At 54.9% G+C, this 15,407-nt stretch overlaps 1 protein-coding gene across 2 annotated transcripts; it reads left to right on the top strand.

The window, feature by feature from the left end:
* The first annotated feature begins 260 nt into the window (after window positions 1-260).
* JRK (Jrk helix-turn-helix protein) lies at window positions 261-12,632 on the top strand. Of its 2 annotated transcripts, none has more exons than XM_009244139.4 (2): window positions 261-350; window positions 3,604-12,632. In XM_009244139.4, the coding sequence occupies exon 2, from the start codon at window positions 4,073-4,075 to the stop codon at window positions 5,777-5,779; it is 1,707 nt and encodes a 568-aa protein (XP_009242414.3). In that variant the 5' UTR covers window positions 261-350; window positions 3,604-4,072; the 3' UTR covers window positions 5,780-12,632. The 2 variants fall into 2 exon arrangements, with proteins under 2 accessions (XP_009242414.3, XP_054374944.2); XM_054518969.2 differs by lacking the exon at window positions 261-350 and adding an exon at window positions 532-2,921.
* The last annotated feature ends 2,775 nt before the right edge of the window (window positions 12,633-15,407 follow it).

The following is a 15,407-nucleotide window of genomic DNA, read 5'->3' as shown; positions in this document are numbered from 1 at the left end:
CGAGGAGCCCAGGACCCAGGCCGCACGCCCCACCTTCGCCCCGTTTCCCCTCTCCCCTCCCCGCTCGCGCCTTCTCCCCTCCCACGCCTGCCCCCACCCTGGGACCCCCTCACTCCTCTCCTCCCCCCTCCCCTCTCCCCTTTCCTCCAGGCCTCCTCCCTTCCCACGCCCTCCGTCGCCACCCAGCTCTGTGAAAGCCAAGTCTGGCTCCCAGACACCACCGAGTGCCGAGTCCTCCAGCCTGTCTAGAGCGTCCCGGAAGTAGCTGGGGGAAGACCAGGAGGCGCGGACTGGAGGAGAACAGAGTGGCCGGCACTTCCGGCCGGCGGCGGCTGTTCTGGGTGAGCAGGGTGAGTAGTGTCCTGGCTTGAGGTGCTGGGCGGCCAGGCCGGGCCGTGTGGGCGCGGGCGGCGCGGGCGGCGCGGGCGGGAGCCGTAGTCTGGGCAGGCGGGCGCGCAGGGCGTGGCGGGGCTGGTCGCGAGGCTGCGGGGCCGGACCCAGCCGCGGGCGGCAGCGCCCCCTCCCGGGAGCCGCGCTCGGAACCCGAAGCCCTGTGCTTCCCGCGCGACCCCCGCGGCCTGAGCGCGCGGCCCCCGAGCCGAACCCACCCCTCGCCGCCGGGCCTGGCCTTGACGCCCCAGCCCGGACCCTTCCTGCGCTCCCACTTTCAGAGAGGCTTGGTCACGAGGTCCGCTTGCCCTTAAACAACCAGACCGAGACTTTTTTTTTCTTTTTTTCTCCATTTTTGTTTTTGTTCTTGTCCCAGACTGAATTTCTACCCGCAAACGGGGACCCTGGGGTACGGACGCTTTTTAAGCGAGCCTCGCCGGTAGCCCAGCGCTCTCCCTGCGCCAGGATCCCCCAGCGTGGAGGGCTCCTAGTGGAACTCGGCGCCGGCTCCCGGGCGCTCTCTGCGGGGCGCATGGCCTCAGGCTTTCTGTCCTGTCCTCCTCTGTCCCATACTCTCCTTCTGACCCCCAGCTCACCTCTTCCCCCAGCCCCAGAATGCGACTTGTTTTTTGAGTATTTCTCCTTCATATCCTCCATACCCCCCAACACACACACACACACACCTCCATACCCCCCAGCACACACACACACACACACCCACACCACACAATATGCCCGTGCGAAGGTTGTTTCCCGCTTTCCCCCCGCGTTTCTCAGGGCCTCTTCCCCTCACACAGGACGGTGTCGGCCCCAGCGCTGGCCCCTTAGGCCTCCTATTTCTTGTCTGTGCCTTGGGCACAGGAGAATTCCATGTTTCATCCCGTGTTCACGTGGCCTCGGGGATCAGTGCTTCCCCTCCAGTCGCAAGGCAAGAAACCACCCTAATTTCGGGGAGACACGGAATCCCACAGCCACACACAAAGTGGCTGAACACACTGTTGTCCCATTTGCAAGACCAAAAACTTCCTTTAAAAATAAAATTCAGATATTCCTTATGAAACAAGTTCAGCCACTTTGTGTCATCCTGCTACACCTGCATGTCAGGCATGGAGATGTGTCCACAAGGAGCCCGTGTCTGGTGCTGAGTCTCCTCCAGGAAGCTTTTCTCGGCATCCCAGTCCCCAGTTAGTCTCTCACAAGCTACTGTGGGATTCCGGGTCTCCCCCAGTTTTTCTACAGCGGGTTCGTATTAAAAATCTCGAGGGTGGATTGCGGCCTTGCCTTCCCTCCTGTTCCCCATGGTGAGATGCACATAGCTCACTGTGCTGTGCCAGACCACGCACACGTCACACCGTCACCCTCAGTGAACAATGCAGGATCCTTAAGGGACCAGCCCACATTTTGCAGACCAGGAAACTGACTCCGGAAGAGGACAGGACTCACCCAGAGGTGGCCGCTGACAAGCCTAGAATTTTTCTTTGGAGCTTTTGCTGCATTTGATTGCACTCCTCATTTCTCTTGAGCTCTGGCCTCAAAGGGCTGCGTTTCTGCACTCCACGTGTAAGTAGGCCTTTGGCCACATGCTCTGCATGGAGTTGGCAGAAGCAGCTATGGTAAGGGTGCGGGAGGAAGGTGGGAACTCCAGGAGTCAATCCTCAAGTATTGCCGGTCTGCTGAGTGAGGAGAGGGAGACCCCAGGCCTGCCCATAGTACGCACGCCACACTGAAGCGGCCAGCTGAGCCATCTGGTGTTGGGGCAAATAGCTTTTCAGCCCTCACCACCCTCACCAGCGTCTTAGGGTGAAGTGCATTGCAGGTCCTGACTCCATAGGCTGCCCTGGCCTCACAGGGATGTGCCCTCTGTGCCCTGCCAGTCGGCTCGGGTGTAGGGAGGGGTGTGGGGTGTTTCACAGAGTTGTTATGAGAGGATGGAATTGTCCACCTAGAAGGGATGAGAATGACCCACATTCTCTTTATATAGGAGAAGGGTGAGAAGTTAGTTCAAAACTCCAACAGAAAGATGTGTTTGATTAGAGCTGTGACGTTTTTATGTCATTTTTCTTCATATTGGTCAAAGGTGTGTATGAAACTTAAAAGCAAGCTTTTCATAGGGTGCACAGCTGGCCCAGGAAGAACCCTTGCTCCCAGGGGGCCATCAGGTGTCCTGGCATTTGCTTCTGGCGTGAATTAGTCATTTGTTCATAGAGCCTCCCAAATTAGCAAATGCTAAAGAAGTTCCTGCTCTGGGCTAGCTTGTTCCTGTGTCCTCTGAGCGTGTATGTGTGCGGATGGGTGGCTGTGTGTGTGTGCATGTGTGTGTGTCCGTCCGTCCATGTCTGGTGGGCTCTGCAGCCCTGCTGTGGTTGTGGAGCCAGGTGGACGGGCAGCACTAGAGCCTGGGGTTTCAGAGAACAGCGGCTCAGTGTGGCTGCCTGGGGCAGGGTACCCTGAGCTGAGCTTGAGGAGTCCCCTCTGGAAGAGGCCTGGAATGGTCACAGCTGTCTGTCTGCTGCGGCTCCTCGTAGACGCATGTGAGTGTGTGTGGTCAGGGAGGTCAGAGGGTGATTGAGAAACTGGCAGCACGTCCTAGCCCTTGGAGGAGCTTGAGGCCTGCTGTTCTAGAGAAACTTCCAACGCCTTGTTTTCTAGAGGCAGTTTGGGGCTCTGTGTTGGAGAGAGTTTAGAGACCTGCTCCAGATGGGGTTTGTAAGATCTTCGGCGGGGAGGGTAGTGAGGAATTCCTCCTCCCTGCATCCCTCCACCCCTGCCTCTGCTCCGCAGGGAGGAATAAGGGATTTGAGAAGGTGGCCAGCTCAGGCAGCCCCAGCGAGCAGTTACAGCAAGAAGCTTAGTCCAGGCGGATGGGAGGTTTGTTCTTGGGTCTTCCTCTGATGGCTTCTGCCTGCGCACTTCCCAGGAAAGGCCGGGCTGCTCCTGTGAGAGCCATGTCTCGTCTCCGGCCCTAGCGAGTGGCTTCAGTTTGCTTGGTGGGAGTTGGGCAGAGTCCACCTGAGCAGCACATCCAGGGGCCGGGCAGGCGGGGCTGCTCCCGGGGCCACCCTCTCCCCACAGTGCATGCTAGCACTTGCGTGGGTCCTCTCAACAGCCCTTGAGTTTCAGCTGGAGCGTCCCAGTGAGGATAGAGTCGTGAGGATGCCAGGTGTGTCCCGGGCTTGCCCCATCACTCTCCTCTCTCTTCCCTCTGCTTTCCAGTCCCTGAAGTGCTGTGCTGGAGATACCGTTGTGGACCCTGGAGAGGCACCTGCTGCTTATGCGGTAAAAGCTTTACCACCCCAAACCTGGTCAGTTTGAGGGGAGCCGCTGCCACAGTATCTACAGAGAAGGCCGGAGTTCCAGCCGTGTGGAGCAGCAGAGGGGAGTCTGACAGGGTCACCTCCTCCACAGAGAGAACTGGCAGCTGACTGCACTGCCAGGAGCCAAGGCCTAGGTGTGTGGAGCCTGGAAGACCAGGGATACCTGAGGCAGGAGGTACAGCGTGTGGAGTGAGGAAGTGAGGAACCCGAGAGGGACTGGGGCCTGTGCTCAGGATCAGCAGAGCAGGCAGGCAGAGTGGAGAGGGAGAGACGCAGCCCCAGAAGGGGAGCAGGAGGAGGGGGAAGTAGTGGCAGCAGCCCAGGTCAGGCGTGTGTCCTGCAAGTGCTAGGATCAGCCACCCCTCCCCATGGCCTCCAAGCCGGCTGCCGGGAAGAGCAGAGGGGAGAAGCGGAAGAGGGTGGTGCTGACGCTGAAGGAGAAGATTGACATCTGCACGCGCCTGGAGAAGGGCGAGAGCCGGAAGGCACTGATGCAGGAGTACAACGTGGGCATGTCCACCCTCTACGACATCAGGGCCCACAAGGCGCAGCTGCTCCGGTTCTTTGCCAGCTCGGACTCCAACAAGGCACTGGAGCAGCGGCGCACGCTGCACACGCCCAAGCTGGAGCACCTGGACCGCGTCCTGTACGAGTGGTTCCTGGGGAAGCGCTCCGAGGGTGTCCCCGTGTCAGGCCCCATGCTCATTGAGAAGGCAAAGGACTTCTACGAGCAGATGCAGCTCACTGAGCCCTGCGTGTTCTCCGGAGGGTGGCTTTGGCGCTTTAAGGCCAGACACGGCATTAAAAAGCTAGATGCGTCCAGTGAAAAGCAGGCAGCCGACCACCAGGCCGCGGAGCAGTTCTGTGCATTTTTCAGGAGCTTGGCTGCCGAGCATGGGCTGTCCGCCGAGCAGGTTTACAACGCTGATGAGACCGGCCTTTTCTGGCGGTGCCTGTCAAATCCCACTCCGGAAGGCGGGGCTGTGCCTGGCCTCAAGCAGGGCAAGGACCGGCTGACCGTGCTGATGTGTGCCAACGCCACGGGCTCCCACAGGCTTAAGCCCTTGGCCATCGGGAAGTGCAGCGGTCCCAGGGCTTTCAAAGGCATCCAGCACCTGCCCATCGCTTATAAGGCCCAGGGGAACGCCTGGGTGGACAAGGAGATTTTTTCCGATTGGTTCCATCATATCTTTGTGCCCTCAGTGAGAGAGCACTTCAGAACCATAGGTTTGCCCGAAGACAGCAAAGCCGTTCTCTTGCTGGACAGCTCCCGGGCTCACCCGCAGGAGGCCGAGCTGGTGTCCAGTAACGTTTTCACCATATTCCTGCCTGCCAGCGTGGCCTCATTGGTGCAGCCCATGGAGCAGGGCATTCGGAGAGACTTCATGAGGAACTTCATTAACCCTCCGGCCCCCCTGCAGGGCTCCCACACCCGCTACAACATGAACGATGCCATATTCAGCGTGGCCTGTGCCTGGAACGCAGTGCCTAGCCACGTCTTCAGGCGGGCCTGGAGGAAGCTGTGGCCATCGGTTGTGTTTGCCGAAGGCTCCTCCTCTGAGGAGGAGGTGGAGGCAGAGTGCTTCCAAGCGAAGCCGCACAACAAGTCCTTTGCACACATCCTGGAGCTTGTAAAGGAAGGCTCCTCCTGCCCGGGCCAGCTTCGCCAGCGCCAGGCCGCCAGCTGGGGTGTAGTGGGAAGGGAGGCAGAAGGGGGACGGCCCCCTGCTGCCACGTCGCCAGCAGAGGTTGTGTGGAGTTCAGAAAAGACTCCGAAAGCTGACCAGGACGGCGGAGGAGATCCTGGTGAGGGCGAGGAGGTGGCCTGGGAGCAGGCGGCCGTGGCCTTTGACGCAGTCCTGCGCTTTGCGGAGCGGCAGCCATGCTTCAGTGCGCAGGAAGTGGGGCAGCTTCGGGCACTGTGTGCTGTGTTCCGGAGCCAGCAGCAGCTGAGGAGGCGGCATGGTGCCCTCAGGGCTGTGGTCAAGGTTGAAGCCCTCCAGGAGGGCCCTGGTGGCTGCGGGGCCACAGCTCAGTCTCCCTTGCCCTGCTCATCCACAGCAGGTGACAACTGATGGCTTCTCTGCCCTGCCCTGGCCACTGGCCCTGTTTCTCCCCACACCCTGGAGTGGCATGGTCCTGTGCCCTGACCCCACCTGAGGCAGGGGGGCGTGTGCAGACACTCAAGAGCCCTTCCAGGAGCGGGTCGCCCACGGATGTGGCTCAGGTGCCCAGGATGGTCCGTGCCCGAGGTACCTGTCAATACAGGTTTTATATCACTTGCTGTGTCATCCGAAAGTGAGGAAATGTTTTGGAAGGGTCCACCCTAGCCTAGAACAAGCCAGAGCCTCACCCTGGCTGGAATGGGGGCCAGGCTGGGCCGATCTGGCCTCCTGTTCGCTGGCTGATCATTGCAGTATCAGGGGGTGGAGATGTCTGTCTGTCCACGTGGAGAGAAGTTTCCATCCAGGCCGACAGGAGGCCATGACCACCGCCCCTGGACAGACTTCATCTCAGAAGGCTCTATCTGCTGGTCTGGCGGCCATCCCCGTGTTGGGTGGACCCCGAGCACGGTTGCCTGAGGTCCGATGGCCGAGATCTGGGACTCAGTTCTTGGCCTGCTAGTGGCTGAACAGGCCGTACGTCTCACTTCATTCGTGGCCTCATTCAGCAGAATGACTCTGGAACCATCCTCTGTTACCTGCAGATCCCATCCCATGGGCTGTGGCCCCAAGATGTGGGGGGGCCCCGCGGAGAGTTGACTTGGTAGAGTTCGTTTCCGGGAAGAAAGTAGGAGTGGCTGACCAGGCCCTGCTCATCACCCGGATAGAGGACACGGACCCTGTGTGGTATTTTGGCATTTTGGCTCAGAGTCCAATGTACCATGTTGCCCAGAATTTCATACTTATGGCCTTTACATGAATATGTCTTGATCAGACATTCAGAGATTAGTCTTAGGTTTGCACGTAAGTCACTGAAAACAGTAAAACTGGCTGCTTAGATTTCCAGCAATATGTGTGCTCTTATCCCCAGCTGTTAGCACGTTAGTAATACTTCTGGGGAGGAGTTGTCTGTCCTGGTCAGTTTTCACAGAGAGGGTTGTAAGAGGATGTGGTTATTTTCTCCATGTCTGTAGCTGCTTTGCGGCATCTCCATTTCACGGGCAACACTCACTGCCTGCAGCTGAGATTCCAGAAGCTGCGTCCACAGTGATTTGCCTCGTCTTTCAGCGAGCATGAAATAGGTGCATTGTCCTTTTCTTTTCTTGAGGCAGGGTCTCACTCTGTTGACCAGGCTGAATTGAAGTGGTGTGATCCCAGCTCACTGCAGCCTCGACCTCCCTGGCTTGAGTGATCCTCCCGCCACAGCCTCCTGAGTAGCTGGGACTAGAGGCGCGCACCACCACGCCTACCTTTTTATTTTTCTTGTAGAGACAGGGTCTCACTGTGTTGCCCAGGCTGGTCTTGAGCTCTTGGCCTCAAGCGATACTCCTTCCTCATCCTCCTAAAGTGCTGGGATTACAGGCGTGAGCCACAGCACTCGGCCTGAATAGCTTTGTCTTGCTGTGTTATTTCCGGTGCTCTGCCCTTGAATTCTTTTCCTCCTAAATTCAGATCATTTGGCCGAGTCAGCATGTAGTTTGCGTTCCAGCGTCTGCTGTTGATTCCACTGAAACCTTTGTTCTCATGAGGGAGAGGATTTGGCTCGCTGTGGCTTCTCGTATTTTCACATCTCTGTAGATACAGGGGCAAAAGTCATTGCTGACAGAGCCCTACCTATGTCCTGGAAGTGTGTGTTTCTTGCTTTGAATGCATGTGTGACGATTATAAAAGCCAAATAGTTTTTAAAGATCTCAGTGCTGAACGACAGTCCCAGTTCCCATTTGGGTCCCATTGCCTTCGTGGTGTCACCCGCACTGTTTGCTTCATTGTCTGGGGAACTTCTGCACATCCGTGTACTTTGTGCCATTTCTGGGCTCACGTGACACTCCTAGCAGAGCCTCTTAACCGAGATTGCTGGATTGCAGCTGCTTGAGGCAACACAGGAGGTTAGAACATGTCCCGAGGGCTCTGAAACAGCAGGACATTCTGGGTGAGTGGAGCTGGGGAGGGCATGGGCAGGCCGGCTGGCCGAGCTCCTGGCTGGCTCTCCTGAGTCCTCTGGAGATGGCTTGTCCCTGTCAGACTGTAGCGCTTCAGGACGTGAGCTCTTCCCGGTCTTGACCTGCTCCTGTGCTGACTGTGCTGGGCTGATGGGTAGGCGCTTGTCCCCAGTGAGTGGCTGTGTCCTCAGGGTGCCCCTCTTCCACACCAACTGCAGCAAGGCCTGGAGCCTGACTCTAGGCGCAGCCCCTGTGGCTGGAATCGCTTGTGCCACCCAGGGGACTCGGGCCCTGCTCCTCCTGCAGCCCCTCCTCACCTGGGCTCGCTGCTGGAGGTCTCCCTGGAGTGAGGTTTTTAGGGAGCCCGGAGTGTACTCATCTCTGAGCTGCTGGGCCCAGCTGCCTGGTGCATACCTCCTGCCTCTGTCCTGTCCCCGAGAACGCTTTATAGAGACTGCTGTGTCCTCCGAATACTTTTGTTTTCTCCTCCTGACCAGTCTCAGAAGCTCAAGTGGTTGAATGTTTTAGCCTCAGAATCTTTTTCTCCAAGGCCTCTCAGGTGGAGCCCCGCTGTACCAGACACCACAGCACAGCTCCGTGAGGCTGTGTCTCTTCACTCTGTTTCTGGGGCTGCTGAGGCCCTTGGGAAGCCCTGGAGCTTGCCAGAGCAGAGCGCGAAAGTCTCTGGTCCTGTTTAAATGCCTCCCTGTTTTATCTGTGAGCACCGGGCTGGAGCTACTCCCTGTCTTCTCACAGTGCCCCTACAAGTTGCAGCCTCAGTTCTCCAGTGGCTAGTGGGGCAGCAGGTACTGCGACATGTTTTGGGACCTCTATGGTTGCTTCCAGCCTGCTAGTAGAACCTCTTTCCACCACTGCCTTCATCTTTGGGGTGGCACCCCTGAGTGGTCAGGCCTGAGGGCGCTCCTTTGTCCTCACTCGGGACAGGCAGCCTCCACTCTGGGAGCTCCCATCCCTCGGGATGCCCAGGAGAGGCCATACTTTCAGGGTGGCATGGTGAATTCAGGGGTTAGGATGGGTAGGTGGTCTTTTAGCCCCTTCTACTTTGGGGTTGGTTTACAGAACACCTGTCCTGCCTGTGCCAGCCTGGCCTTCTGTGGGCACCCCAGGCACGCTGTCCTGGAAGTTGTCTGTCTCCTGCATAGGAGGGTCTAGAGCAGACCTTGCCCTGGGCCTGTCTGTGCGTGACTGCCATATGCTTCATTCGTGCTCAGCCACGGCTGAGCATGCGATGGGCCGCCCCTGACGCCACAGGCCACCGTTCTTATCCAGTGGGCCAAGTGATTGATTGCTAGTGGTGGGTTGATTGGAAGAAAGGAAGTTGCAGCCCCTGCCCACGGCTTCCCCAGCTCCCTGAGGTTGGAGGACTGTCATCAGCTGTCCCAGTTAAAGTCCATTTGGAGGAGGTTCAGGGTCCCAGTGGCTGCATGTGCTTCTGGAGAGTCAGGGTTTGAGGCAGGGGTTTGCAGAAGGTGTAGACTGCATCCATTCTTGGGAGGCTGTGGCACAAGGCAGCGAAACTTGGGACAAATCAAGACGCATCCACACTGCACCTCAGGGACCTCACCTCACGCCCCACATAAATGTGCTTATTGGGGGGCTGGGTGTGGTGGCTTCCACCTGAAATCCCAGCACTCTGGAAGGCCACGGCAGGAGGATCACTTTAGTTCAGGAGTTTGAACCAGCCTGGGCAACATAAGGAGACCCCATCTCTACAGAAAATAAAAGAAAATGAGCCAGGTGTGGTGGCATGTGCCTGTAACCCCAGCTACTCAGGAGGCCAAGGTGGGAGGATCCCCAAGCCCAGGAGTTTGAGGCTGCGGTGAGTTATGGCCTCTGCACTCCAGCCTGGGTGACAGAGTCAGAGACCTAATCTCTAAAAAAAAAATAATGTGCTTTGGGGTCAGGTGTGGAGATCAGAGTTGGGGAGGTCATGAGGTAGGTAGGGGTCAGGATGTGGCCAGTCATGGGCTGGTGGTTGTGGCAGCCATGAGGGGTGGGTGGTGGCCTGGGAGGCAGGGCCTGGGCAGGGCTTCTGCACTTCTGCTGCTTACCCAGCCCCCTCTGGGTTCGAGGACTCTCCTTGAGAAGGGCTGAGCTCTCGGGCACTGCGTTGGACTCAGCTGCCTGCTGGGAGGCTGGGGAGAATAGACCTGTGAGACCTTGTTTGTCCTCTTCCCTGCCCAGCTCCTGTAGACCCCAGGCCTGGCTGTCCGCAGGGCCAGGAGCTGCAGCCATGGCAGCCACCAGCCTCCCAAATGAGCCCCAGCTCCCAGCCTCACATGCCCACTCCTTTGCCCGTGTGGTCTCAGCTCTGGCTTCCGCTTCCACACATGGACCCTCAGACCTTGCACATCTGTTGTTTCCCTTTCAGGGCAGTGATGATGACATGAAATGAGGTGGGGTCACTCGTGTTTAGAGATGAGACCGGGGCCCAGGGAGGGGCAGGTGTGAAGTTGCTGAGAGCAGAGGGAGACCCAGGGCTACCTGCTCCTGATGACCAGCCTCATGTTCTCCACTGCCCACTCCCTGCCATTCACCAGCTGCATGACCTTGAGCAGTGCGCTCAACTGTAAACAGAGGTGAAAACACTCCTTTACCAGCCTTTTTAGGGGCCACTGTTTGAGGCCTTGAATCTCCTTTTAGTTCCGTGGTGGTCCTGAGCCTCTGAATCTGGGTATGGCCCCTGCTGGGTCCTGGTCTCAAAGGCAGCACGATGGCCTCCCCGCTCAAGGCCCTGCACCCAGGGGCAGATCCTGGGAGGCCCACTGGCCATGGCTGGGCCCTATCGCAGAGAGCCTGTCAGCACGGCCATTTCCACACCCAGGCTGGCTGGGAAGCGAGCTACGAGGTGCTCAAAGGTCCTCTATGTCTGCAGGTAGCCCCGTCCCACACAGGAAAGCATCCTTGGGCCTCCTTAGTAGCCAAAGGAACTGAGGTCCAGAGCAGGGAATGTGTTGCCCAGTGTCAGAGCATGCTCTGCTCTGGGGTCAGGCGTCTTGCCCTGGTCCTAAGCCACCCCAAGCCAAGGCATGTCCCTGGGCCCATTTCCCCTCTCGAGGTCTTGGGTTCCCTATTTCTGATGTGTGTGAAAGGAAGCCCTGTCCTCTGGGTGGCCATGAGGTTCAGTGGGAGGAGCTGCCAGGCTTGAGCCAGGACTTGGCACCTGGCCAGCCTTTTTTCTATTTCATTGTACCTTGATGGGCTGTCAGTTCTGAAGAGAAAAAATACACTAGGAATCCGTTCTTCCTCCCCCATTCTCCCTGGCAGAGGGAAGTGACTACACCCCTATGGTGTGGACATACTGACGCTCCTCCACGAAGCAGCAAAGTTCTGTTGTTTCAGGAGACTGTGGGCCTTGAGGATATGGTAGTGACCTCACCAGAGGAGTTGGCAATTTCTAAGTGCTGCCTGGAGGCCTCTACAGAGACATAATGTTGGAGAACTTCTGCCACATGGCAGTGCTGGGTAAGACCCTTCTGTCCCCACCAGTGCCCTTGAGGTTATGGGTGTTGGTAGGTCTGTGGCCTCCATCTCCATGACGATGGTGTTAAGGACTGCATGTTTGTGTCCCCCACAAAGTTTATATGTTGAAACCCTGACCCCCAGGAGGGTGGTATTAGGAGGTGGGGCCTTTGGGAGGTGACTAGCCTTAGATGAGGTCGTGAGGGTGGGGCTCCCCGATGAGATTGAGTCCTTATAAGAAAAGGAAGGAACTAGAGTGAGGTCACTTTCTGCTGTGTGAGCATACAAGAAAACTGCCATCTTCAAGCTGGGCACAGTGGCTCACGCCTGTAATCCCAGCACTGGAAGGCCAAGGCATTAAGATTGCTTGAGTCCAGGAGTTCGAGACCAGCCTAGGCATGATAAGACCTTATCGCTAAAAAAAAAAAGAAATAAAATAGAAAACTGCCATCTGCAAATGAGAAAGCCTTCAGCCGACACCAGATTGCCAGTGCCTTTGATATTGGACTTTAAGTCCCCAGATCTGTGAGAAATTAATTTACGTTGTTGAAGCCACCTAGCCTGTGGTATTTTGTTATCGCAATCCAAACTGACTGAGACAGGCAGTAAGGAGAGAACAGAGGTTCCAGCCTGCTTCAGGTCCAGGCAGTTCTGCCATTGCCCCCAACTCCTCAGTGCCAGTCATGGGCCAGGCCCTTGGGGGAGTTGGAATGAGTAGAACATGCACCTATTGTTAAGGTTCACCTGGTCTAGAAGGGGAGGCAGACCCACCTGCCCACCATGACCCGGACAGAGGCGATAAATACGGAGCACCTCGTGGCCAGGGCCTGGAGGATTCCCACCATACCCTACCCAGCACCAATAACAGAGGGACCCCGGAGTTGTGTACACAAGATAGCAGTTTAGTGCTTGCAAACATACTAGTTGAGAAGGGAAATCAGGGCTGATGAAACAGCTCAACTGTCTGGCAGAGCCAGGCTCCTCCTGCCATGATACAGTTTGGATGTTTGTCCCTTTCTAATCTTGATCCCCAGTGTTGAAGGTGGGGCCTGGTGGGAGATGTTCCTGTTATCGGGATGGATCCTTCATGAATAGCCTGTGCCATCTTTGTGGTAACAAGTGAGTTCTCACTTGATTAGTTTCTATGAGAACTGTTTGTTAAAAAGAGCCTGGTGGCACCTCCCTCCCTTCCTCCTCCTCCTCTTGCTATGTGATGCCGCCTTTTGCCTTCCATCATGAGTGGAAGCTCCCTGAAGCCCCCACCAGAAGCAAATGCTGGCACCATGCTGCTTGTACAGCCTGCAGAACTGTGAGCCAAATAAACCTCTTTTCTTTATAAATTACTCAGCCTCAGGTGTTACTTTATAACCATGCAAACAGACCAAGACATGCCATGTGTATTTCATGAAGGGAGCCACAGGGTTGAAGATGTTACAGGACACCTGCTGTAATCCCCACCACTGTGTCTGCCTCCAGAAAGCACACCACTTCTGTTCCTGTCCCTCGAGCCAGGTCCCAGTCATATGAGTACAACTAGTTACAAGGGGTCTGGGTGGCATGGTTGTAGAGGATGGGTGAGTGAGTATAGGACTCATCTAGCAGTGCAAGTCAGCCCAGGCCTTGTGCCTTCATGCCCTCTCCAGCAATTATGTCTGAGCTCCCCCAATCTCTGTAAGGAGAGAGCAGAATTTCCAGCCTGCTTCAGGTCCAGGAAGTTCTGTGCACTTTGCGGATGTGGCAGTGACTTCACTAGAGGAGTTGGCAATTCCTAAACCCTCCCCAGAGGTTTCCACAGAGACATAATGTTGGAGAACTTCTGCCTCACGGCAGTGCTGGACACAAGATAGATTTATGAGGTGAGCTGAGGGTGTGAGGGATGGAGGCAGGCAACAACTCTTAGTGGGCCTCACCTGTAGAGTGGGGAGTCTACACTGAGAGGCAAGCCCAGAAAACCTGGGATTGCTGATTCCCCTCCCACCAAATGCTCAGCTCCCAAAGTTGGGGAGATACAACATTGTCCCCACCCCAAACAGCCACTGGAGAAGCAGGCCATGGAACAGAGAGCTCCACATTCCTCCCCACAGAAACTGACTTCATTTGTAAGGATGTGAAGTTCAAGCCTAAGGGTGCTCTCAAAAACAGTGGAAGTGATGGAGAAATGCAACTGTGGTAAATCAGTAGATTAATTGGAGATAATATGCCAAAAATATAGTCTGGCTAGTAAAAGTATCACAAACACTAACTTCAGGAACTGTCCTTTCAAAGGAACCCAAATTTGATTGGATTAACCGGTGAAGCAATTTATGTCCAGGGCAGCATTTAAAACAGTAGAACAATCAGCTGATCATTAGTGGAGCTTAACAGCTCGTTGTGGTCAGGGAAAACAACAAAGAGCTTTGCAGCACTTTCAAACCACTGTCATCCAGGGTGACTGAGGGCATAACCAAGGCTGTGCTCCTGAGGAGAAAAACTGAGATGCAATCAGAGGCTCTGGGATGTGGGATGGGAAATAGATGCCACTAAAATAGTCTAGCTGGTCACTAAGCAAAGAAAGTAGGAAAACAGTCCAAGATTGGGTTGGCTAGTATCCAGAACTGCTACAATAGGTTACCTAAGATGTCCACTCTTCAACAGATAATTATGAGGCATGCAAAGAAACAGGAAAGTATGGCCCATACACTGGGGAAAAAGGCAGGTAATAGAAACTACCTATGTAGAGTAAGATGCTGGATTTAAAAGAAAAAGGTTTCAAAGTGGCCATCATAAATATGGTCTGAGAACTAAAGGACATGATTAAAGAACTAAAGGTGGTAAAACTAAAGGAAGGTGTGAGCCAATATTGCCTCAAATGGAGATTAAGAAGGTAGAATTATATGTTTTGTATCAAAAACAAAACAAAAAAAGGCTTGGCATAGTGACTCACATCTGTAATCCCAGCACTTTGGGAGGCTGAGGCAGGAGGATCATCTGTGTCCAGGAATTTGAGACCAGCCTGGGGCAACATAGTGAGAACTTGTCTTTACAATTTTTTTTTTTTTTTTAAATTAACCAGTGTGGTGGCACACATCTATAGTCTTAGCTACTCAGGAGACTGAGGTGGAGGATTGCTTGAGCCTGGGAGGTCAAGGCTGCAGTGAGCTGTGATAGTGCCACTGCATTTCAGCCTGGGTGACAGAACAAGACCCTGTCTCAAATAAAAAAGAACCAGATGAAAATTCTGGAGTTGAAAAGTACAATGACTGAAATGAAAAATTCACTAGGTGAGCTGAGCTCAACAGTAGATTTCAACTGGCAGAGAAAAGAATTAGTGAACTTGAGGATAGAGTGATAGAAACTATGCAATCCAAAGAACAGAGTAAAAAGAGTGAAGAAAAGAGCCTTAGAGAAATGATACCACACGAATTGCGCCAACATACACTTGGAGAACCAGAAGAGAGGAGGGACAGAAAGGAGCAGAAAAAATGTTTAAAGAAATAATGGCTGAAAACTCCCCAAAGTTTTTGAAAAATGCTAGCCTACAAGTCCAAGAGGCTCAATGAAATCTAAGTAGGATAACCAAAGAGATCCACAAATAGATCCATCATAGTAAAATTGCTGGAAGCCAAAGAGAAAATCTTGAAAACAGAAAAATGATTTATCACTTATGAAGGAACCCCAATAAGATCAACAGCTGACTTCTCATCAGAAACAATGGAGGCCAGAAGGCAGAGGGATAATATATTCAGGGTGCTCAAAACAAAAAACAACAGCAACGAAAAAAACTATTAACTAAGAATCCTATATCCACCAAACTAACTTTCAGAAATTTAAGCAGCTGAATATGGTGGCTCCACGCCTGTAATCCCAGCACTTTGGGAGGCTGAGGCAGGTGGATCACCTGAGGTCAGGAGTTCAAGACCAGCATGGCCAACATGGCAAAACCCTGTCTACTAGCCTGGCGTGGTGGCATGCGCCTGTAATCCCAGCTACTTGGGAGGCTGAGGCAGGAGAATTGCTTGAACCCAGGTAGTAGAGGTTGCAGTGAGCCGAGATTGGGGCCAGTGCACTCCAGCCTGGGCAACAGAGTGAGACTCCATCTCAATAAATAAATAAATAAATAAATAAGCAAGCAAGCAAGC

Source organism: Pongo abelii, chromosome 7 (genome assembly GCF_028885655.2).
Source record: "Pongo abelii isolate AG06213 chromosome 7, NHGRI_mPonAbe1-v2.0_pri, whole genome shotgun sequence".
Classification (NCBI taxonomy): domain Eukaryota; kingdom Metazoa; phylum Chordata; class Mammalia; order Primates; family Hominidae; genus Pongo; species Pongo abelii.
The sequence above is the reverse complement of the archived record's forward strand: the minus strand, read 5'-3'. Positions and strand labels throughout refer to the sequence as shown.

Excerpts from the sequence above, each read along its gene's own strand:
- JRK (XM_009244139.4), top strand. The coding sequence starts at position 4,073 with ATGGCCTCCAAGCCGGCTGCCGGGAAGAGCAGAGGGGAGAAGCGGAAG.